Source organism: Colobus angolensis, unplaced genomic scaffold (genome assembly GCF_000951035.1).
Source record: "Colobus angolensis palliatus isolate OR3802 unplaced genomic scaffold, Cang.pa_1.0 Scaffold63, whole genome shotgun sequence".
In the NCBI taxonomy this organism is placed as follows: Eukaryota; Metazoa; Chordata; class Mammalia; order Primates; family Cercopithecidae; genus Colobus; species Colobus angolensis.
In genome coordinates, this window is record NW_012119932.1 from 6927054 (window position 1) to 6944854 (window position 17801).

General features: G+C 36.2%; 1 protein-coding gene across 1 annotated transcript in view; it reads right to left on the reverse strand.

Annotated features, from left to right (window-relative positions):
• Positions 1–524: 524 nt before the first annotated feature.
• The window catches only part of MALRD1 (MAM and LDL receptor class A domain containing 1), a 725579-nt gene continuing 708302 nt past the window's right edge, over positions 525–17801 (reverse strand). The window contains exons 38-39 of the mRNA XM_011963908.1: positions 4220–4295; positions 525–845 (exon numbers count right to left, since the gene is read on the reverse strand). Of these exons, the coding sequence (XP_011819298.1) occupies positions 744–845; positions 4220–4295 (178 nt within the window). The 3' untranslated portion in view covers positions 525–743. The remainder of the gene's footprint in view (positions 846–4219; positions 4296–17801) is intronic.

Below are 17801 nucleotides of genomic sequence, written 5' to 3' on the forward strand. Positions count from 1 at the left end.
GTGCTGGAGCCCTCACCTAAGCTGTAGGGGACCTAGCCTGAGAGCACAGGCTGGGAAGTGAAACTCATCAGCCGATGAGGTCCTTACTGGGGTCATGGAAGTGTTCCAACGACCATCCTAACAGGGGCTCCATCTCCTAATTTCCTGGTTTGTGGGGTAATGATTGCCACACGATTCAAGACATTCGCTTGGGGGGTTTTCAGTTTCTTGCAGCTACAAGCTTCTTAACTCCTAGGTTTAGCATTATTTTTATGTCTGTAGAAAAGTATTAATTATTTGAAAAAGGCAAGAATAGGCGGATAATTTATCACATTTTTTTACAACATGCTGAAACAACTTATGATTATGTTGCCTTGGATTGCTGTGATTTGTCCATTTCTACCTGTGTGTATACCAAGTCAGTTCACCTGTGTTTCCAAGCTATACGGCAAAGAAAGAGCATTTTAAAACTTCTTTGTATTCAGAATCTGAAACAAATTGATTCATCATTTAAAAAAAGATAAAATCAAAGCAAAACAAGAAACTTGATTGAGTAGTAATTTTATTAAAATATTCAGACGTTCAGTGAAGATAAGGTACTGATTCTGATTCCATATAAACATTCTCTATATTCTGTAAGAAGATTCATTCATAAATGTTATAATTACACTGGCATTTAAATCCTTTCTCTTTTTACCATTGTAGAAGATGAGTTTCTATTAGATTGTGGAGACTTCAATTTTTTAGAAACTACACATTTTGGATCAGACTTGGTCTCGATGCTGCTGTTTGAGATGATGTGACAGGGTGTCCAGGCTTCCTGATGTTGTGCCATATAATGGATTTGAGAAGGAATAGACAGAACTCTGAAGATGAAAAACACATTTGAAAGGGTAGGATTTTAGGCATTAAAATAAGAAACCTCTTTAAAGATCACGCAGAATGCAGCAAAGGTCCTAATGGATTTTCACTGGAGTAGTAACTAGAACATCCTTGACTCCTTCCTCCAGCACTTACAGCCCGCACTGCTTGAGTTTCTGACACAAGCCTAGATTCCATGTATCCTGGGGTCCTCTGGACTTAGGCACCACTGCCTCACCTCTGGTGGGGTGGGGAAATGCAATAACCAATATTTTGACTACTTCTTTCTCGGATGCTGGTTTCACTAAACCTTCTGTATTGAATCTAGTTAGGTTAGACAAAACAAAACAAAACCAATGACTTTAAGTATACAAAGCCATTTTATGTAAGTTTAAATGCCATTTCATTTAAGTTTCCTGTAAACTATAATTATATAGTTTACAGGAAAACCTAAAATTTGTGAAATTCTATAGGACAAGCAGTCTGGCTTCTTCAACAAATAATGTGCAAGGAAAAAAAAAATAAGAGAGAGAAAATAGAACCTAGAGATGAAAAGAGATTTAAGAGACATATCTACTCATTTGGATGCATCTACCTTCTAAAATTTCCGATTTTTAAAATATAGGAACAACAACAAAATCCCCGTAGAAAACCTTTTACATTTTAATGAGGCAGTTGGGGTAGGTTGAACAGTGAGTGTCTGATGGCCTCAAGACATTCTTGTTAAATGTTTAGGTATGATCCTGCCGTTATATTTTTGAAAGTCCTTGTCCTTTAAAAACACAACTGAAGTCTTTACGGTTAAAATTAAATGATATCTGAGATTTGTTTGAAAACCTTCTGGAGGGTGAGGAAATGGAAGGCAGTAGAGGTGAAACAGCAATGACCATGGGTTGATAGTCCTTGAAGCTGGCTGATGGGTACGTAGCAGTTGCTTACAATGAATATTGCCATGAATATTGGCATGAATTGCCAATGAATGTTGCCATGAATATTCTCTCCATTTCTGTATCAGAATGTGAGAGTTTTCTCCAAGAATTAAAAAAAAATAGTTTGAAGGTTAGATTTAGAGAAGTCTATCTTTCTGATGATAGGGAAAGTAAACCTAGTTTGATTAATACAAAGTCATTTGCTTCTGAAACAATCGAAATCAAAATAGCCACACAGGCCAGGAGATGTGCCAGGATTTCTTCTTTAGCCATTCATAATGAAAGGAAAACAGAAAACGAAAAAGGAATTTTTATCAAAATAGAAAATAAACATAAATCACTTCCGAGGTGCTCTCAAGTCATCCATTACGCCACCACACTCACACACAATGGAAACCATCTTGAAAGCAGATTGAAAGGTGGGTCTTTGATGGAGACCCCTTCCTGTGCTTGCTGAGAAGTACAGATCTGAATGCAACAGAACCCATCTCAGTAGAAAGTAAAGAATCCATAACACCTACCGAGCCACGTTTTACTTACTACAAGTTTATGAGACACTAATATAAAAAATACAAAATTTAAAATATCTCATTTTAATTCCTTATCTCAGGTGTATCTTTCAGGCAGTAAAAGTTAAACTAAGTTGAGGATAAAAAATATTAAATGTTCTGACCAGGTACAGTGGCTCACGCCTGTAATCCCAGCACTTTGGGAGGCCAAGGAGGGCAGATCACCTAAGGTCAGGAGTTCGACATCAGCCTGGCCAACATGTTGAAACCCTGTCTCACTAAAAATACAAAAATTAGCCAGGCATGGTGGCAGGCACCTGTAATCTCAGGTACTCAGGAGGCTGAGGCAGGAGAATCACTTGAACCCAGGAGGTGGAGGTTGCAGTGTGTCAAGATCATGCCATTGCACTCCATCCTGGGAGATAAGAGTGAAACTCTGTCTCAAAAAAATAAATAACAAATTTTCTTTCTCTAGTAAAAATGAAAATAGATTTATATTATACCATCCTAGTTTGTCAAACAGATATATTACATTTGTTTTCTTAAATATGTGTGTGTTTTTTACCCATGAAGTAGGTCTACCTTTTCATTTTTACTCTGTCTTACTTGTTGAATCATCTAAATTCATTTTCTCTGTGCTTTAGGAAATCGTTTACTTCCTGTTTTCATTCCTACCAAAACAATACTAAAAGTGTGTATCATATCATTATTGATTAAAACGCAAAAATGAAAAAGTCAAGTGTTTTGTTAGGCTTCGACCACAGCACTCAAGGCTCTTAAACTACTAGAAACTACCTGACCCGATACCTTGCTACTCATTTTCATAACCAAGAGCAAGATAAAAAAACTATAACCTATTTTCATAAAGAAAAAGAATAATTAAAACTTTAGCTTTATATAATACTCACTTTATAAGGAGTGAATTTTATATAGCTCTAAAATCAGACATAATAAACCTTTTATAGTTCAGAAGTGGTGTGTCATAACTAAATCTACTTTATATCCAGATGAAGTCTCATAACACTTACTTAAGAAAGGAATGAGAAAAATAAAAAGAAAGGAATGAGATGTTGATCAAAGAGTGCAAAGTTTTTGTGCAAGATGAATAAATTCTGGGGATCTAATGTATGACATGTGATTATAATACTGTGTGATATACTCAGAATTTGCTAAGAGAGATCCTCAATGTTTGCAGCGTGCACACACACACATACGCACAGTTAACTATGTGAGGTGATGGATATTTTAAATAGTTTTGTTGTAGTAATCACTTCACAATGTATACTATAGCAAAATATAATGTATACTTTAAACATATAAAAGTTGTATTTATCAACTATACCTAAAAATGACTTAAAAATTAAAAAAATCTTAAAAAAGAACAAGAAAGGTTTTCGTGGCCATTTTCTCCCTGCTTATACAAATAAGGGATAGCCCCAAAAAGGTCCAAGGAAGATGTAATACATTCTCACTTCTTTTTTCTCTTCTAAGTTATCAGGTAATGGCCCTCACTAGTCACCCTAAATTTAAACAGAACATAGAATGCTATCCTCTCTTTTGTTTTTGAAAATAAAATATGAAAGACATTCAATTAATAGTTACTATAAGTAACTGACTAATACTCTGTGGGTTAAACTGATATTTTCCAGATTTGTCAGCTCTTTTTGAGTATAAACAGTGACCACAATGCCATTTAACAGTGAACTGATCTTACAAGCAGCCTGAAACTGTCCTGAAATGGACAATTCTTATGGCATATTTGTAGAGACGGAAACTCCTTTCTACCCCCAATTGAAATAACTCCACTAAAACGTTTCTTTTAGTTATGATGTAGAAACATGTTCAAGCAACATTGGTTCAATGTGTGTGTGTGTGTGTGTGTGTGTGTGTGTGTGTGTCTGCATTTGTGTGAAATGATACAGTTCACCCTTTGCCACTTACCTCTGTTTTCTCTGGGTTGCTCCAGTTCCCGTAAACTGGATTGACAAAGGCACAGTTACCACTTCCCTCGGTTTTCCTGAAAGCACACAGGCCATCAAAAAAATTAAAAAATAAAAAGTATTGACATTTACCATAGTACATTTTCAGGTTATTGTTTGTTAGAAACTTTTGAGACATGTTGTCTAGCCAGCACACTTATTTCCGTGAATGTATTACCATAAGTAAAGTTAGTTTGTTTTTTATTTTTTTTTTGCAGGACACCAAGGCAACCACATTCATGAAAGTAAATGTAATTTGAACTCTGAGTATTTAGATCCAAATAAACCCAGGCAAATAAAAGAAATGGCAAAAGTTAGTAGTCTGAATGTTGATTTCTTAAACTATTACTCAGTGCAAAGCGTCCAACATTAGAAAGAACAATGTAATATGAAGCTGTACTAGTGATAAAGGCCATCTTGAAGTCCTTGACACTGCAAAGTGCCAAACCACTACATCCTGAAGACTGTTTTCCATGACAGTATCTGTCATAAAGATCTGTAGCACATGAGTCATAGTCTTTAACATTTTCATCAGCAAAGTTAAGTACAAGTGTTCTGAAAAGTTCTTTAGGGTAGTGTTTCATGAAAATCAAAAACAGCAAGCCCTTGGTAATATCACATATCAGACTAGATGTGCATAATTCACTATAATTAACTGGGCTTCATATGATTATTTTCCTTTTATACTTAAGAATTAATAGACTTATTAGAAGACACATAGCTCTGGACTACTTGGTGACAACTGATGAAGAAAAAATGTCCATCATAGAAACAACAAAAAATAACCAAAAACTAAATACACACACACACACACACGAAAGGATCCTATACCTGCCTGTGTATACATGCACACACACACACAATGGAGAATGGAAGACCAATTCCAGGATGATTGTTTTAAGGGCTTAATGACAAGAGTAACAAATATATAATGTATGATAATTCTATAATACAGTGTATAATGTATGTATAATATATATTTTTTGCCTAATCAAGATATAGTGAAAATTAATGTTTGTCAGTAATATAAGTCCCAAAATAAAATGTACTAAAAAGGAGGCTCTTACTGATTGGATTTCTAAAAACAAATTGCCATAGGCATAACTGCCTATTGTTATCTACCAAACCACATGGTCCTTTTCAAAGAAACTGCAGCATCAGTGAGCCTAACAGTCTAATCTGGCTAATTATGTTTGGCTGGCAATATATTTTCCCTGTGGATTCAGTGTCTTTTAAGCTTCCTGATCTCCACTGGCTTAAATATACAATAGATTAAATGTTTCACCCTCACTGCGGGTACATTTTGCTTATTGATGAATCGGGCCATTTGCATCTATTTTGTGGGTTATTCTTGAAAAAAGTCTGAACTGAGGCAACAAATATCTGTTAATTCCTTAAGCACTAATTGAATGCGTGTTAGTTGCTCTGATTAATTTGAAAAAGTTGTGTTTGACTCTTTGCTTTTACTTTGTTCAAGACTAGTCTACATTAAATTCTTGGAGTAGTAATCTCAGTACACAGCAGGGTTAGCGCATGAGCTGAGCCAGGGATGATCTTGGAGTTGAGACTGGGTAGGGAGTGAAGTATAGTTTTGAAATGTATCAAAATACCAAAGCAGGAAAAATTGGACATGGAAGTAGGGATGATCAAAACAAAATAGAAATTAGGAACCAAGTAAAGATAAGACAGCCGCTGACACCAAGAGCTCAGAAAAATTAATAGAGGCTGAAATCAGGCATGAAATCAGGAAGCAGGAGGAAACCCAAACCACAGGGCTAGACAGGACAGATGGTCAAAGGCCGAGCATGCAACCAGGAGCTGAAGGGACCAGCTTGGCCGTCAGTCACAAGGATGTGAGGCACAAGCAACACAAAAGATCTTGATATGAAGCAATTATTTTTGGCCTTAAACTGCTGGGACTCCAGATGACCCAGACCATGGTTGGCAGGCAGAAGCCAGGTAAATTTATATAATTCTCAGCCCTGTTAATTCAATTATTGAACCTGCTTGTCTTCTGAAAGGCTTTTAAGTCTAAAATAATTTTCTATTAAAATGAAAAAACAACATTTGAAGGTGTCTGGCCTTCAAGATTTGGGTAACTACAAAGAAGGAAGATATTTAAGAGTAAGGATGTGGAGTTGTAATAAAAGAAAGAGTTTCAGTGTGAGTACTGGGAGGTGAGCAATGGCAAATCCTTTCTACTGCAACTTTTGTTTTTCAGTAGTCTCAAATTGCTTTTATTTTTCCCAGATCAAAGATATATCTCCCATTCTTGAAAATCCCTGGATTATTAGACTTACATTTTAATGTCTTTCCTGTTTATGTATAAGGTAAACTATTACACACACCGTCCAGATTCTTCCATGAAGGAAATTGCTAGTGTCACTCTACACATTTACTATTTCAAGTTCAATACTATGATTTTCCATCTTCATCACCTATGTCAATTTGATATTCAAATACAGGCAATTTTAGTTAGAATGGTGGATCCTTACATGAGGGAAATAAAATGTTTGTTTCATTGTAAAGTTTTTGGCCAGTTCTGAAACTCAATGGTGTAATGAAGAGTCTTCATCAGGTCAAAAAAAAAAAAAAAAAATGCAATGTTTGACTTACTGTATTTGTCAATATGCTGGTAGCTCTTAAGGAGGAGTTGATTTTTTTTTTCCCCTACCAATGAATAAGTGAGTTGTAAGAATTGAGGTTCTAAACAATATAACCACCTCTAGGAATAATGATGATAAAGGAACTGACTTAGAAATTTTGAGTAGAGGAAAGGAAGTTGCATGGATCATATAAGTTTTTCTCCCTTGACTTATCATGCATTCACATAAATTAAGTTTATCTTAGATCCATTATGTGCAGATACCATGCGAAGTGGAATTCTGAATGTGCGACAAGAGACATATGTCAGTGCAAAACTAAGATAATTCTGATGGCAATTTCCAATTTTAATTTAGTGAGCCTATTTATAGTTCTAATGCAATTCACTTAGTAACTGACAACATTGTTTTAGTGTTGATAAAAGCATGGAAGTGTTTATAATAGTCTGAAATTATTACAAATGGGAAGGAAGAAAAAAAGAATAAAACAAAGACTGATCTATGTTACATCCAATACACATGACTTTGCGGGGAATGTTTTACATTTTGATTTTTAACAGCTTTATGGAGCTATAAATCACATGCCATACAATTCACAAACTTAAAGATACAATTCAATGGTTTTCAGTAATGTTACTTTTATTAATTTCTAATTAAGAGTGGTAACCTATATATCACATAAAATTTGCCATTTTAACCATTTCGAGTATACAACTCAATGCCATTAATTCCATTCACAGTGTTGTGCTACCATTACTACTATTTCCAAAATGTTTTTATCGCTCTGAATTGAAACTCCATGGCCGGTAAGCATTAACACCCCATTCCCGTCCAACCAGTCCCAGGTAAACTCTGATCTACCTTCTGTCTTTATGAGGCTCTAGGTACCTCATCTAAGTGGAATCATACAGTATTTGTCCTTTTGTGTTTGGCTTATTTCACTTAGCATAATGTTTTCAAGATTCATCCATATTGTAGCATGTATCAGAACTTTAATCATTTTTATTGCTGTATAATATTCCATTGGATGTATATGCCACATTTCGTTTATTCATTCATCTGTTGATGGAAATTTGGGTAGTTTCTATCTTTTGGCTATTGTGACTAGTGCTATGGTGAACATTGCTGTATGAATATCTGCTTAAGTCTCTATTTTGATTCTTCGAGGTGTGTAACTAGGAGTTGAATTGATGGAACACTTGGTAATTCTTTTTAACTTTCAAGGAACTACCAACTGTTGATAGTGCTGCACCATTTTACATTTCCACCAACAATGTGAGGGTTTCTATTTCTCCTCATCTTCATCAACACTTGTTATTTTCAGTTTTTAAATTATTATTTTTATTGCTATCTCAGTGGAAGTGAATGGTATCTAATTGTGGTACTGATTTTCATTTCCCTAATGACTAGTGATGTTGAACATCTTTTTATGTGCTTATTGACTATATGTAATCTTCTTTGAAGAAATGACTATTCTAGTCCTTTGCCCATTTTGAAATTGGGTTGTCTTTTTGTTCTTAAGTTGTATGGATTTTTACATATTCTTGATATTAAATTTTTATCAGTTACATAATTTTGAATATTTTCTACCATTTTGAAGATTGTCTTTTCACTTTCTTGCTAATGTCTTTTGTTGCACAAAAGGTTTTGATTTTGATAAAGTCCAATTTACTTATTTATTTTTTGTTGTTGCTTGTGCTTTTGGTGTCATATTTAAGAAAGAATCAATTTCCAAATCCAAGATCATTAAGATTTACCACTATATTTTCTTTTAAATGCATTACGGCTTTAGCTCTTACATGTAGCTCTTTGATCCATTTTGAGCTAATTTCTGTATGTGGTGTGAAGTAGGGGTTCCATCTGCATTCTTTTGCATGTCAAAATCCAGTTGTCCCAATGTCATCTATTGAAGAAACTATTTGTTCCCCATTGGATGGACTTAGCATCTTTGTCAAACATCGATCATGATAGATGTATGGTTTTATATTTGAATTTACAATTCAATTCAATTCAATTCAGTTGATCTATATGTATGTTCTCATGCCTCATGCCAATACCACACAGTTTTGTTTACTGTATTTTTGTAGTAAATTTTGAAATTTGGAAGTTTGAGTTCTCCAACATTGTTTTAGCTATCTGGTACCCTTGCAATTTATAAATTTGAGAAGAGGTTTTTCATTTTTGCAAAAATGGCTGTTGGAATTTTCTATAGAGATTGTCTTGAATCTGTAGGTTGCTGTATTAGTCTGTTCTCATGCTGCTGTGAAGAAATACCTAAGCCTGGGTAATTTAAAAAGGAAAGAGGTTTAATTGACTCACAGTTCCCCAGGGCTGGGGAGGCCTCAGGTAACTCACAATCATGGCAGAAGGGGAAGCAAACATGCCATTCTTCACACAGTGGCAGCAAGAAGTGCAGAGCAAAAGGCGGAAAAGCCCCTTATAAAGCCATCAGACTTTGTGAGAACTTACTCACTATCATGAGAACAACAGCATGAGGGTAAGCACCTCCATGATTAAATTACCTCCCACTAGGTCCCTCCCATGACTTGTGGGGATTATGGAAACTAGAACTCAAGATGAGATTTGGGTGGGGACACGGAGCCACACCGTATCAGTTGCTTTAGTTAGTATTAACTTCTTGACAATATTGTCTTCCTTTCTATGAAGTTAGTGTGTCTTTCCATTTAGTTAGGTCTTATTTAATTTCTTTCAATAACGCTTTGTGATTTTAAGTGTATAAATCTTTCACCTCACTGGTTAAATTTATTCCCACGTATTTTATTCTGTTCGATGCTATTATCAATAGAACTGCCTTCAAGATTTCCTTTTCTGATTGTTCATTGCTGGTATGTAGCAATACAACTGATTTTTGAGTGTTGTTTTTATACCTTGTAACTTCTCTGAATTTGCTTATTTGCTCTAGTAGCTTTCTTGTGGATTCTTTGGGATTTCTTATATATAGAATCATGCCATTTGTGAATACTGAATTTTACGTCTTCTTTTCCAATTTGAATGCCTTTTACTTCCTTTTTTTCCCAGTTCCTCTGGCAAAAGTTTATTTTTGATAACCGCATTTATCCCTAGCTAAGTGGGGCTATAAAACTTCCTTAATATAAACAATTTTAAAGCTAGTGTATAGGAAAATTATTATGGCAATGTTTGGACAGTTTCAGGGTAGAGTCTGATTGCCACTTAAAGTGAACATCTTTAGACTAGCTAAGTGAATAAACCTTTATCTGGGTTGAAAGGAAACAAAGGTGACAGTGAGACTAGCTGTCACTCCAAATGCTGACGTGTCCACAACAGAGTGACAGCACAATGTTCCTGCTGAGAGGCCTGTTCTTCAAAATGAACATCCTTTTACACACGTTGCAAGTTTGTTAATTTTTAACATACACTTTTATAATTTGTTTTACTGAGTGTTTTCACTTTATTTACTAAATTGATTGGCTTTTTTGGTGATAAATAAGTGATTTAATTTCTTTATGCTAACTACAGACATGTGTTTGTTTTTGTTTTTGATTTTTCCCCCTAATTTATGAGTAAGTCACTTGGTGTGTCTGTAAAACTGCTCCTGCTGCTTAGTGAAATTCACCAAACACCAAGTTTCCACTACCATCTCATGGGAGTAACACTGTTACAATATGTTCATATTTAAAATTAGGTTTAGAAAATATTCAAAGAAAAATGAGCTCAAAAGTTTAACTTTTTTTATTTTTTATTTTTAGAGACAGAGTCTCACTCTGTTGCCCAGGCTCATATACAGTAGTGTGATCATAGCTCACTGCAGCCTTGAACTCCTGGGCCCAAGTGATCCTCCGGCCTCAGCCTCCTGAGTTGCTGGGACTATAGGTGCATGCCAACACACCTGGCTAATTTAATTTTTTTGTAGAGATGGGGTCTTGCTATATTGTCCAGTCTGGTCTTGAACTCAAAATACCTGACTTCAAGCAATGCTCTCGTCTTGGTCTCCTAATGCACTGGGATTATGGGTGTGAGTCACTGTGCCTGACATGAGCTCAAAATGTTAGCACAGATTTTTTAAGTGAAAGGGAATACCATTTGTGAGGGCCATGGATGATTATTTTCATCGTATCTTGGTGGATTGTGTTATAAAACTTCAGTGTCGAAACCTGTCTACGTGAAAGTATGAAGAATCATACTGTCTGAAATTAGGATAATTACGATGCAGGTGTCAAACGATGTTAATGGATAAATAAAATAATTTATCTATCAAAAGGTATTTTCCCTGTATTTCTTGTGTGGAGGCGTTGGTCCTCATGCTTCCACGAGGGAAATGATTTCTAGACATTGTTTGTAAGATGTCAGACAATATCCTAAAATCTGAGACACAATTGTCATGAGTTAAGTGCCTGAAAGGAATTGATGCTCTCCAATGTGGTAACTCACTCCTTTAGACGGTGGAAAGAGAATTTCTTAATGTTACTTATCATTTTTCTTATTTACTTATTGACATTCACCCAACATGTCTAGGACACATACTATGTACCAAACGTTGCACTGGGTCCTAGACTTACAAAGTTGATTAGTATACGGCTCCTACCTGTAGAGCTTTTCAGAGGGTGGCAACTGCTGGTTTCTGTCCTTAGATGAAATGCCATGTTTATAAAGTGCTTATCACAAGTAGGTGCCTACCGATAGTTGAGTGCCATTCTCTTCACCTTCTTTCCTTACGCTTTCCTCCTTTTGTCACTTACATCTTCTTCTAAACTTCCTACTTCTTTTTCCTGACCCCCAGATTTGTGAAATGAAAGGACATTGGTATAAAGAACAATAATAAGAAAGTGTCAAAATTAATAATCACGGTATTACTTTGAACTTTTTCCACCTTTTTTTTTTTTAAGAGACATGGTCTTGCTCTGTCACTTAGGCCATAATACAGTGGCATGATCCTAGCCCACAGCAGCCTCCAACTCCTGGGCTCAAGAGATCCTCCTGCCTCAGCCTCCTGACTAGCTGGGACTACAGGAATGTGCTATCACACCCAGCTAATTTTTTAATTTTTTGTAGAGATGACATCTCACTATGTTGCCCAGGCTGGTCTTGAACTTCTAGCCTCAAACAATCCTTCCACCTCAGCCTCTGAACGTGCTGGGATTACAGGTGTGAGCCACCATGCCTAGCATTACTTTTAATTTAAATAAAATAGATTTATTAATTTAGAGCCTAGCAAGAACCTTTGCAATCATCTTGTCTCTGTCTTCTATTACAGATGGAGCAACTGAGATTCTTCCCCAACTAGACTCTAAGTCCTATGAGGGATAAGGAACATGTCTGGTTTCCTCATCTGTCTGTCACAGCACCTTGCGAATGCCTGGAAGACAGGAGGAATCAACTGAGTGTTTGTAGAAAGAATAATGATAATTGTCTATGGTCTAAAGGTTTAGTGATGAAATGAAGTCCATTAACTTCTCTCTGCTTATTTCCACCCTCAATGATATATTTCCTCAACCCCCACGGAGGAAAGACAATTCATTTTTAACTATTGTTCAATAGAGCCATGTTTGTATGTAGCTTCCTGTTCTGCTTAGCCCAAGACATTAAGTGGGTCAGGAGTAACCTCTGCCCTCTGTTTTTTGTTTTGTTTTGTTTTTCTTTTTCCATTCCTTTTTTCACCTGCTTAAGTGGCAGCCCAGTACTCTGGGCTTGCAGGCTTCCCTGAAGATGAGCAGAGTACAGTAGATTAGGCATGGCCTTTCTATTTATTTCTACTATGGAGAAAATGAAAAAGCTATATGGCTGGAAAAAAAAAATCACCTGAGTACTAATTTGTTATTTTACAATATTTGAAAAATAAAGACCTGTGTTCCTCCTATGTATTTATTTTAAACAATGAGGGGTATGGAATATCTATGCATAAACATCAAGGTCTTCAAGTGAATTTTCAGGCTGTGAAGAGTTTGATTTGTTACTACTAGGGAGAGATGTTTCCTAACCATAAAAATGCATGTGACTTTTTTTTTAAAGGATGCATCTAAATTATGAAAGACAATAATTTCACTGGTGGAAATAGAATTCACTTGTTCTGGAGTCATGCCTATTACATTTTATTTTGTTTAGCGTAATTAATGGTGAATCTGAGTTGTCCCAGGGAAGTAAATCTTAATTCTCCTCTTCCTACTTCCACCTCTGTCATTTTAAAGTCTTCAATTAGTTTTCCCCAAATGTTTCCAGTCTTAAGATTTAAGGAATTTGAAGCCTTTCCCAATGATCTAATCTTCCAGATAAAAAGAAAATAAAATACAGCATTCCAATAAAAATAAAATATTCCTGGGTTTGTTTTAATTATACCTATTTTTAATGTTCAGTAAATGTATTTCCCTCTGCTAAGAAGAGATCTTTTTAGAAATGTTTGTTTCTCAACCAGGGTACTGTTTTCTTCTTCTTCTTCTTCTTCTTTTTTTTTTTTTTTTTAACTTTGTCTCATCCTAAAAATCGATGGGCAATGTTCTTTAATTTTTTTTTCTTCCCTGGCTTTATAACCTAAGGAAATAGGTTTTGTGGTTTGTTTACTTGTTCATTTTCAACTTGCAGTAATCATGAGAGATTGGTGCCCTGTGTTTCCTATGTAACTCTCAGTCTCAAATGATTCAATGTATCATCTTTCTTTTCTCAAAACCTTAAAGTGTTATTTTACACCTGCTCTCTGATCATTTATAGTCCATTTTTTAGCCTGTTTGAATAGACTGGTTTTTTCAAGGAAAGTAATCATAAATTTTAATTTTAGGCACTATTTTGTCCTTTTTGTAATAAAGACTGATTTATAGCATTTTACAAAAACAATAGCACAGTAAAACAACATAAAACAGATAAGAAGTAGCTAGGAAGTTGGAGAAAGGGAATCTGAGAACAGGAAAATAGAATTGAGGCAAAGGTAACAAGATGGACAGTTCATGAAATGGCTATCATCAGAGTATGTATATTTATTAGAGGCAGGATGCAACTTAGACTTTAAAATTCTAGAAATCAAATTTAAGCAGGACAATCAATTACGCAGACTATAATTTCAAAAAGAAATAAACAAACCAGATGCTTAGAAGCACTTTTTCTCTAACTCAAGAGATAAAGCATTTATTGTATGGATCCTGTTACTGCAATCTAATGTTACAAAGTAACAAGTTCCTAACCACGATATTTTAGGAAAATCAGCAAAGGGTTACACTAGGTTGTTTCAATGAATACTTTTCAAACATCAAGCTGAAACGATGCCAAGATGTACTTCGGTAAAAGCTACCCAGAAAGTGTTGGCAAGGAGGGAGGGGAGATTTTATGGAGATCTTGAAGCACAACAATGCCTTAGAGAATTTGATTTTGGGGGCATTTTCATATGTTCATGCTTATCATAAAAATGTCAACACCAAGCTTATAATTTATAGTGCATCATTGCAGTGTAACACATTAGGTCTGTTATAGAAGTCTACAGATAGAAAAATGACTTTGTGCACAAAGTCATAAGGTAATAGAAGAAATAAGTTGAGTCTATGAAGTCAGCCTATTCTCACTGAGTGTACACTCCCATAAAATACCATGTTATCTGACTACTGCCGAGAGAGAGAGAGAGAGAGAAACAGAGAGAAATTATAAGAGAATGTAAATAGCAAACTATCTAATGGTATCTATTCCTGTCAAATGATGATTTTTTTTTTTTTTAAATAAACAATCTGGAGGAAAAGAAAGAAAGAAAAGAAGCCAATTTGAAAAAGCAAGGATACATTAAGGGGAAATGTCTATGAGCTCACATTTTCATTCCAACTCCTTGTTCATTTCAGGAACAAACTGAACCAAATGTTTGGGTGAAAAAGTTCACAAAGAACCGGGTTTGCAAACACAACCAGAAATGCCACAAAAGGCAGAGGAAAAGATTCATCACCCAGGGTCACAAAACCAAACAATTGGAACACCAAATTTTGCTAAACTCATTCACATGATACAGCAGCTGCTTTATTTTTCTTCCACTCTTTTCGGGCAGGAAATAAATATGCTGACCACAAAACCGTCACTGTTTAAGCTGTCTTGCTGTGGCAGAGCATTTTAATGGGAACATGCCCAGGAATATGGAGGCAATTAGTAGGAATAAAGCTGACCCAGGTTTCTGTAACTTAACCTTAAAGAAAACCCAGGCTGCCAATGGGAGCTCCGTCTTCACTCCACTTCTCAAGTGCAGTGTTAGCAAATTCACAACCACCTAATAGAAACCAGATGCCTAGCAGGAAAGTTCCTTTGGAAATATATTTGATAGTGTATATATATTATATATATATGTATTTTTTTTTTTTTGGACAGTGTTTTGCTCTGCTGCCCAGGTTGGAGTGCAGCCATGGGATCATAGTTTGACCTCCTGGACTCACGCAATCCTCCCTCCTCAGCCTCTTGGGTAGCTAGCACTACAGCCATGTACCACCATGACCAGCTAATTTTTTTGTTTTGTTTTGTTTTGCCGAGATGAGCTCTTGTTGTGTTGCCTTGAGCTCCCAGACTCAAGCAATCCTCCTGCCTTGGCCTCACAAAGCGCAGGGATTACAGGCCTTAGACACAATGCCTGCCCTAACACCACATTTAAAAATATGTCTTGACCTAGTAAAATTATTGGAGTCAGTCTTTAGGTAATAATTACAGAGAAAGACAAAAATGCATATAGAAAAAGGTTCATCATAAATTATCAATAATAATGAAAAATTAGATGCAAGCTCAATGTCTAATAGGAGAATGGTTAAATGATGATCCATGTACTTGACATATCAACCTTTTCAAGTCATACTTTAAAGAATATTTAGTGGTATAGGGCTATGATATGGTTTGGATATTTGTCCCCTTCAAATCTCATGATGAAATGAGATCCCTACTGTTGGAGGTAGAGCCTGCTGGGACCTGACTGGATCATGGGGGCAGATCCCTCAGGAAAGGCTTAGCGCCACATCCCCTTGGTGATGAGTGAGTTCTTGCTCTGAGTTCATGCGATTTGGTTGTTTAAAAGTGTGTGGGACCTCCTTCCGGTCTCTTTTGCTCTTGCTCTTGCTACATGATGTGCTTGCTCCTGCTTTGCCTTCTACCATTAGTAAAAAAGCTCCCTGATTCCTCCCCAGGAGCTGAGTAGATGCTGGCACCAAGCTTCTTATAGAGCTTGTAGAATTGTGAGCCAATTAAACCCCTTTTCTTTATAAATTATCCAGCCTCAGCTTCAAGTATTTCTATTTCTCCTTCTTTCCTCCTTCTTCCTTCTTTCTTAAATAATTGATTGATGAGTTTTTTTCTGCTATATTGCAGAATGAAATGGGTCAGCAACTGACATACTGCATAAATCAGTGAACCAATATTTTCTAAATGTAACATGCACGATACTACAAAATCACACATAGGCAAGTGATCCATTCAAAGTGAAAAACAGACCAGTGAATTTTTAATGTAACAGTTCAAAAATTCTATGGATGTGGTTTCAGATTCTGCATTACAACTGCATTTTAAGAAACTACCCCATCTAAAGTTTTGGTGTAATAGAAAAGTATCAATAATTATCTCAAAAGCTAGTCAAATGCACCTTCTGTATTTTTCCATTCTTGCATTGCTCTGATGAAATACCTGAGACTGGGTAATTTAAAAAGAGATGAGGTTTAATTGGCTCACAGTTCTGCAGGCTGTACAGGAAGCATAGCGGGCTCTGTTTCTGGGGATGCCTAAGGAAATAAACAGTCAAGTGGAAGCAAGCACGTCTCACATGGCTGGGGCAGGAGCAAGAGAGAGTGGGGGCAGGTGCCACACAGTTTTAAACAACCAGATCTCACAACAACTCACTCACTATCAGTAGAACAGCACTGGGGGGATGGTGCTAACCCATTAATGAAAACTCTGCCCCCATGATTCAATCACCTCCCACCAGGCCCCACCTCCAACAATGGGGATTACAATTTGAGCTGAAGTTTGGTGGGGACACAGATCCAAACCATATCACCTCCTTTTTAAAAATACGTATCTGTGTGAGGTTGAATGTGGTTCATATATTTCAACAAATCAAGATAATGGCTTTAATGCAGACGTGGATATAAGAATCCCACACTAGCTCTCACGAAAGGTTTGTTTTAGTTGGAGTAGTGATATGACTTGGATGTCCTGTCCCCTTCAAATCTCGTGTTGAAATGTGAGCTCCAGTGTTGGACAGTGGGCCTACTGGGAGGTTTGGGCCATGGGGGCAGATCCCCCGTGAAGGGCTTAGTGCTACCCTTGCAGTAATGAGTTCTCACTCTATGAATTCATGAGAGATCTAGTTGTTTACAAGAGCACGGCACCTCCTCCCTCTCTCTCGATCACCCCTGTCACGTGATGCGCCAGTTTCCCCTTCGCCTTCTGCCATGATTGTAAGTTTCCTGAGGCCTCACCATAAGCAGATGCTGGCATCATGCTGTTTGTACAGCTTGCGGAACCGTCAGCCAAACAAACCTCTTTTCTTTATAAATTACCCACCCTCAGGTATTTCTTTACAGCAATGCAAATGGACTAATACAAGCAGCTTTGTTCTACTAAGCACTGCAGGTTCAAATATGAATAAATACTTATTTATTTGGCTAACATACACTTTTCCTTTGATAAATTTTTGCTAGTTACCTGTTCTGGAAATATTTGTTTCTCTCTCTTTCTTCAACAAATGTGATACCTCAAAGCCCCACAGTTGGTAAAGGTCACTTTTAAATAGAATGTTATATTTCATATATATATTTCATATATATATTCATACTTTAAATATACAAATATGTTTTCATAATAGGTTATAATGGGTATCTTCTCACTTAAAAAACTATTAATAAACATAATTGTATAAATTTCTTAGTTTAATTTCATATATGGTAAGTCTTGATACGTATAAACCATCTTAAGAAAACTCTCGGCCGGGCGCGGTGGCTCAAGCCTGTAATCCCAGCACTTTGGGAG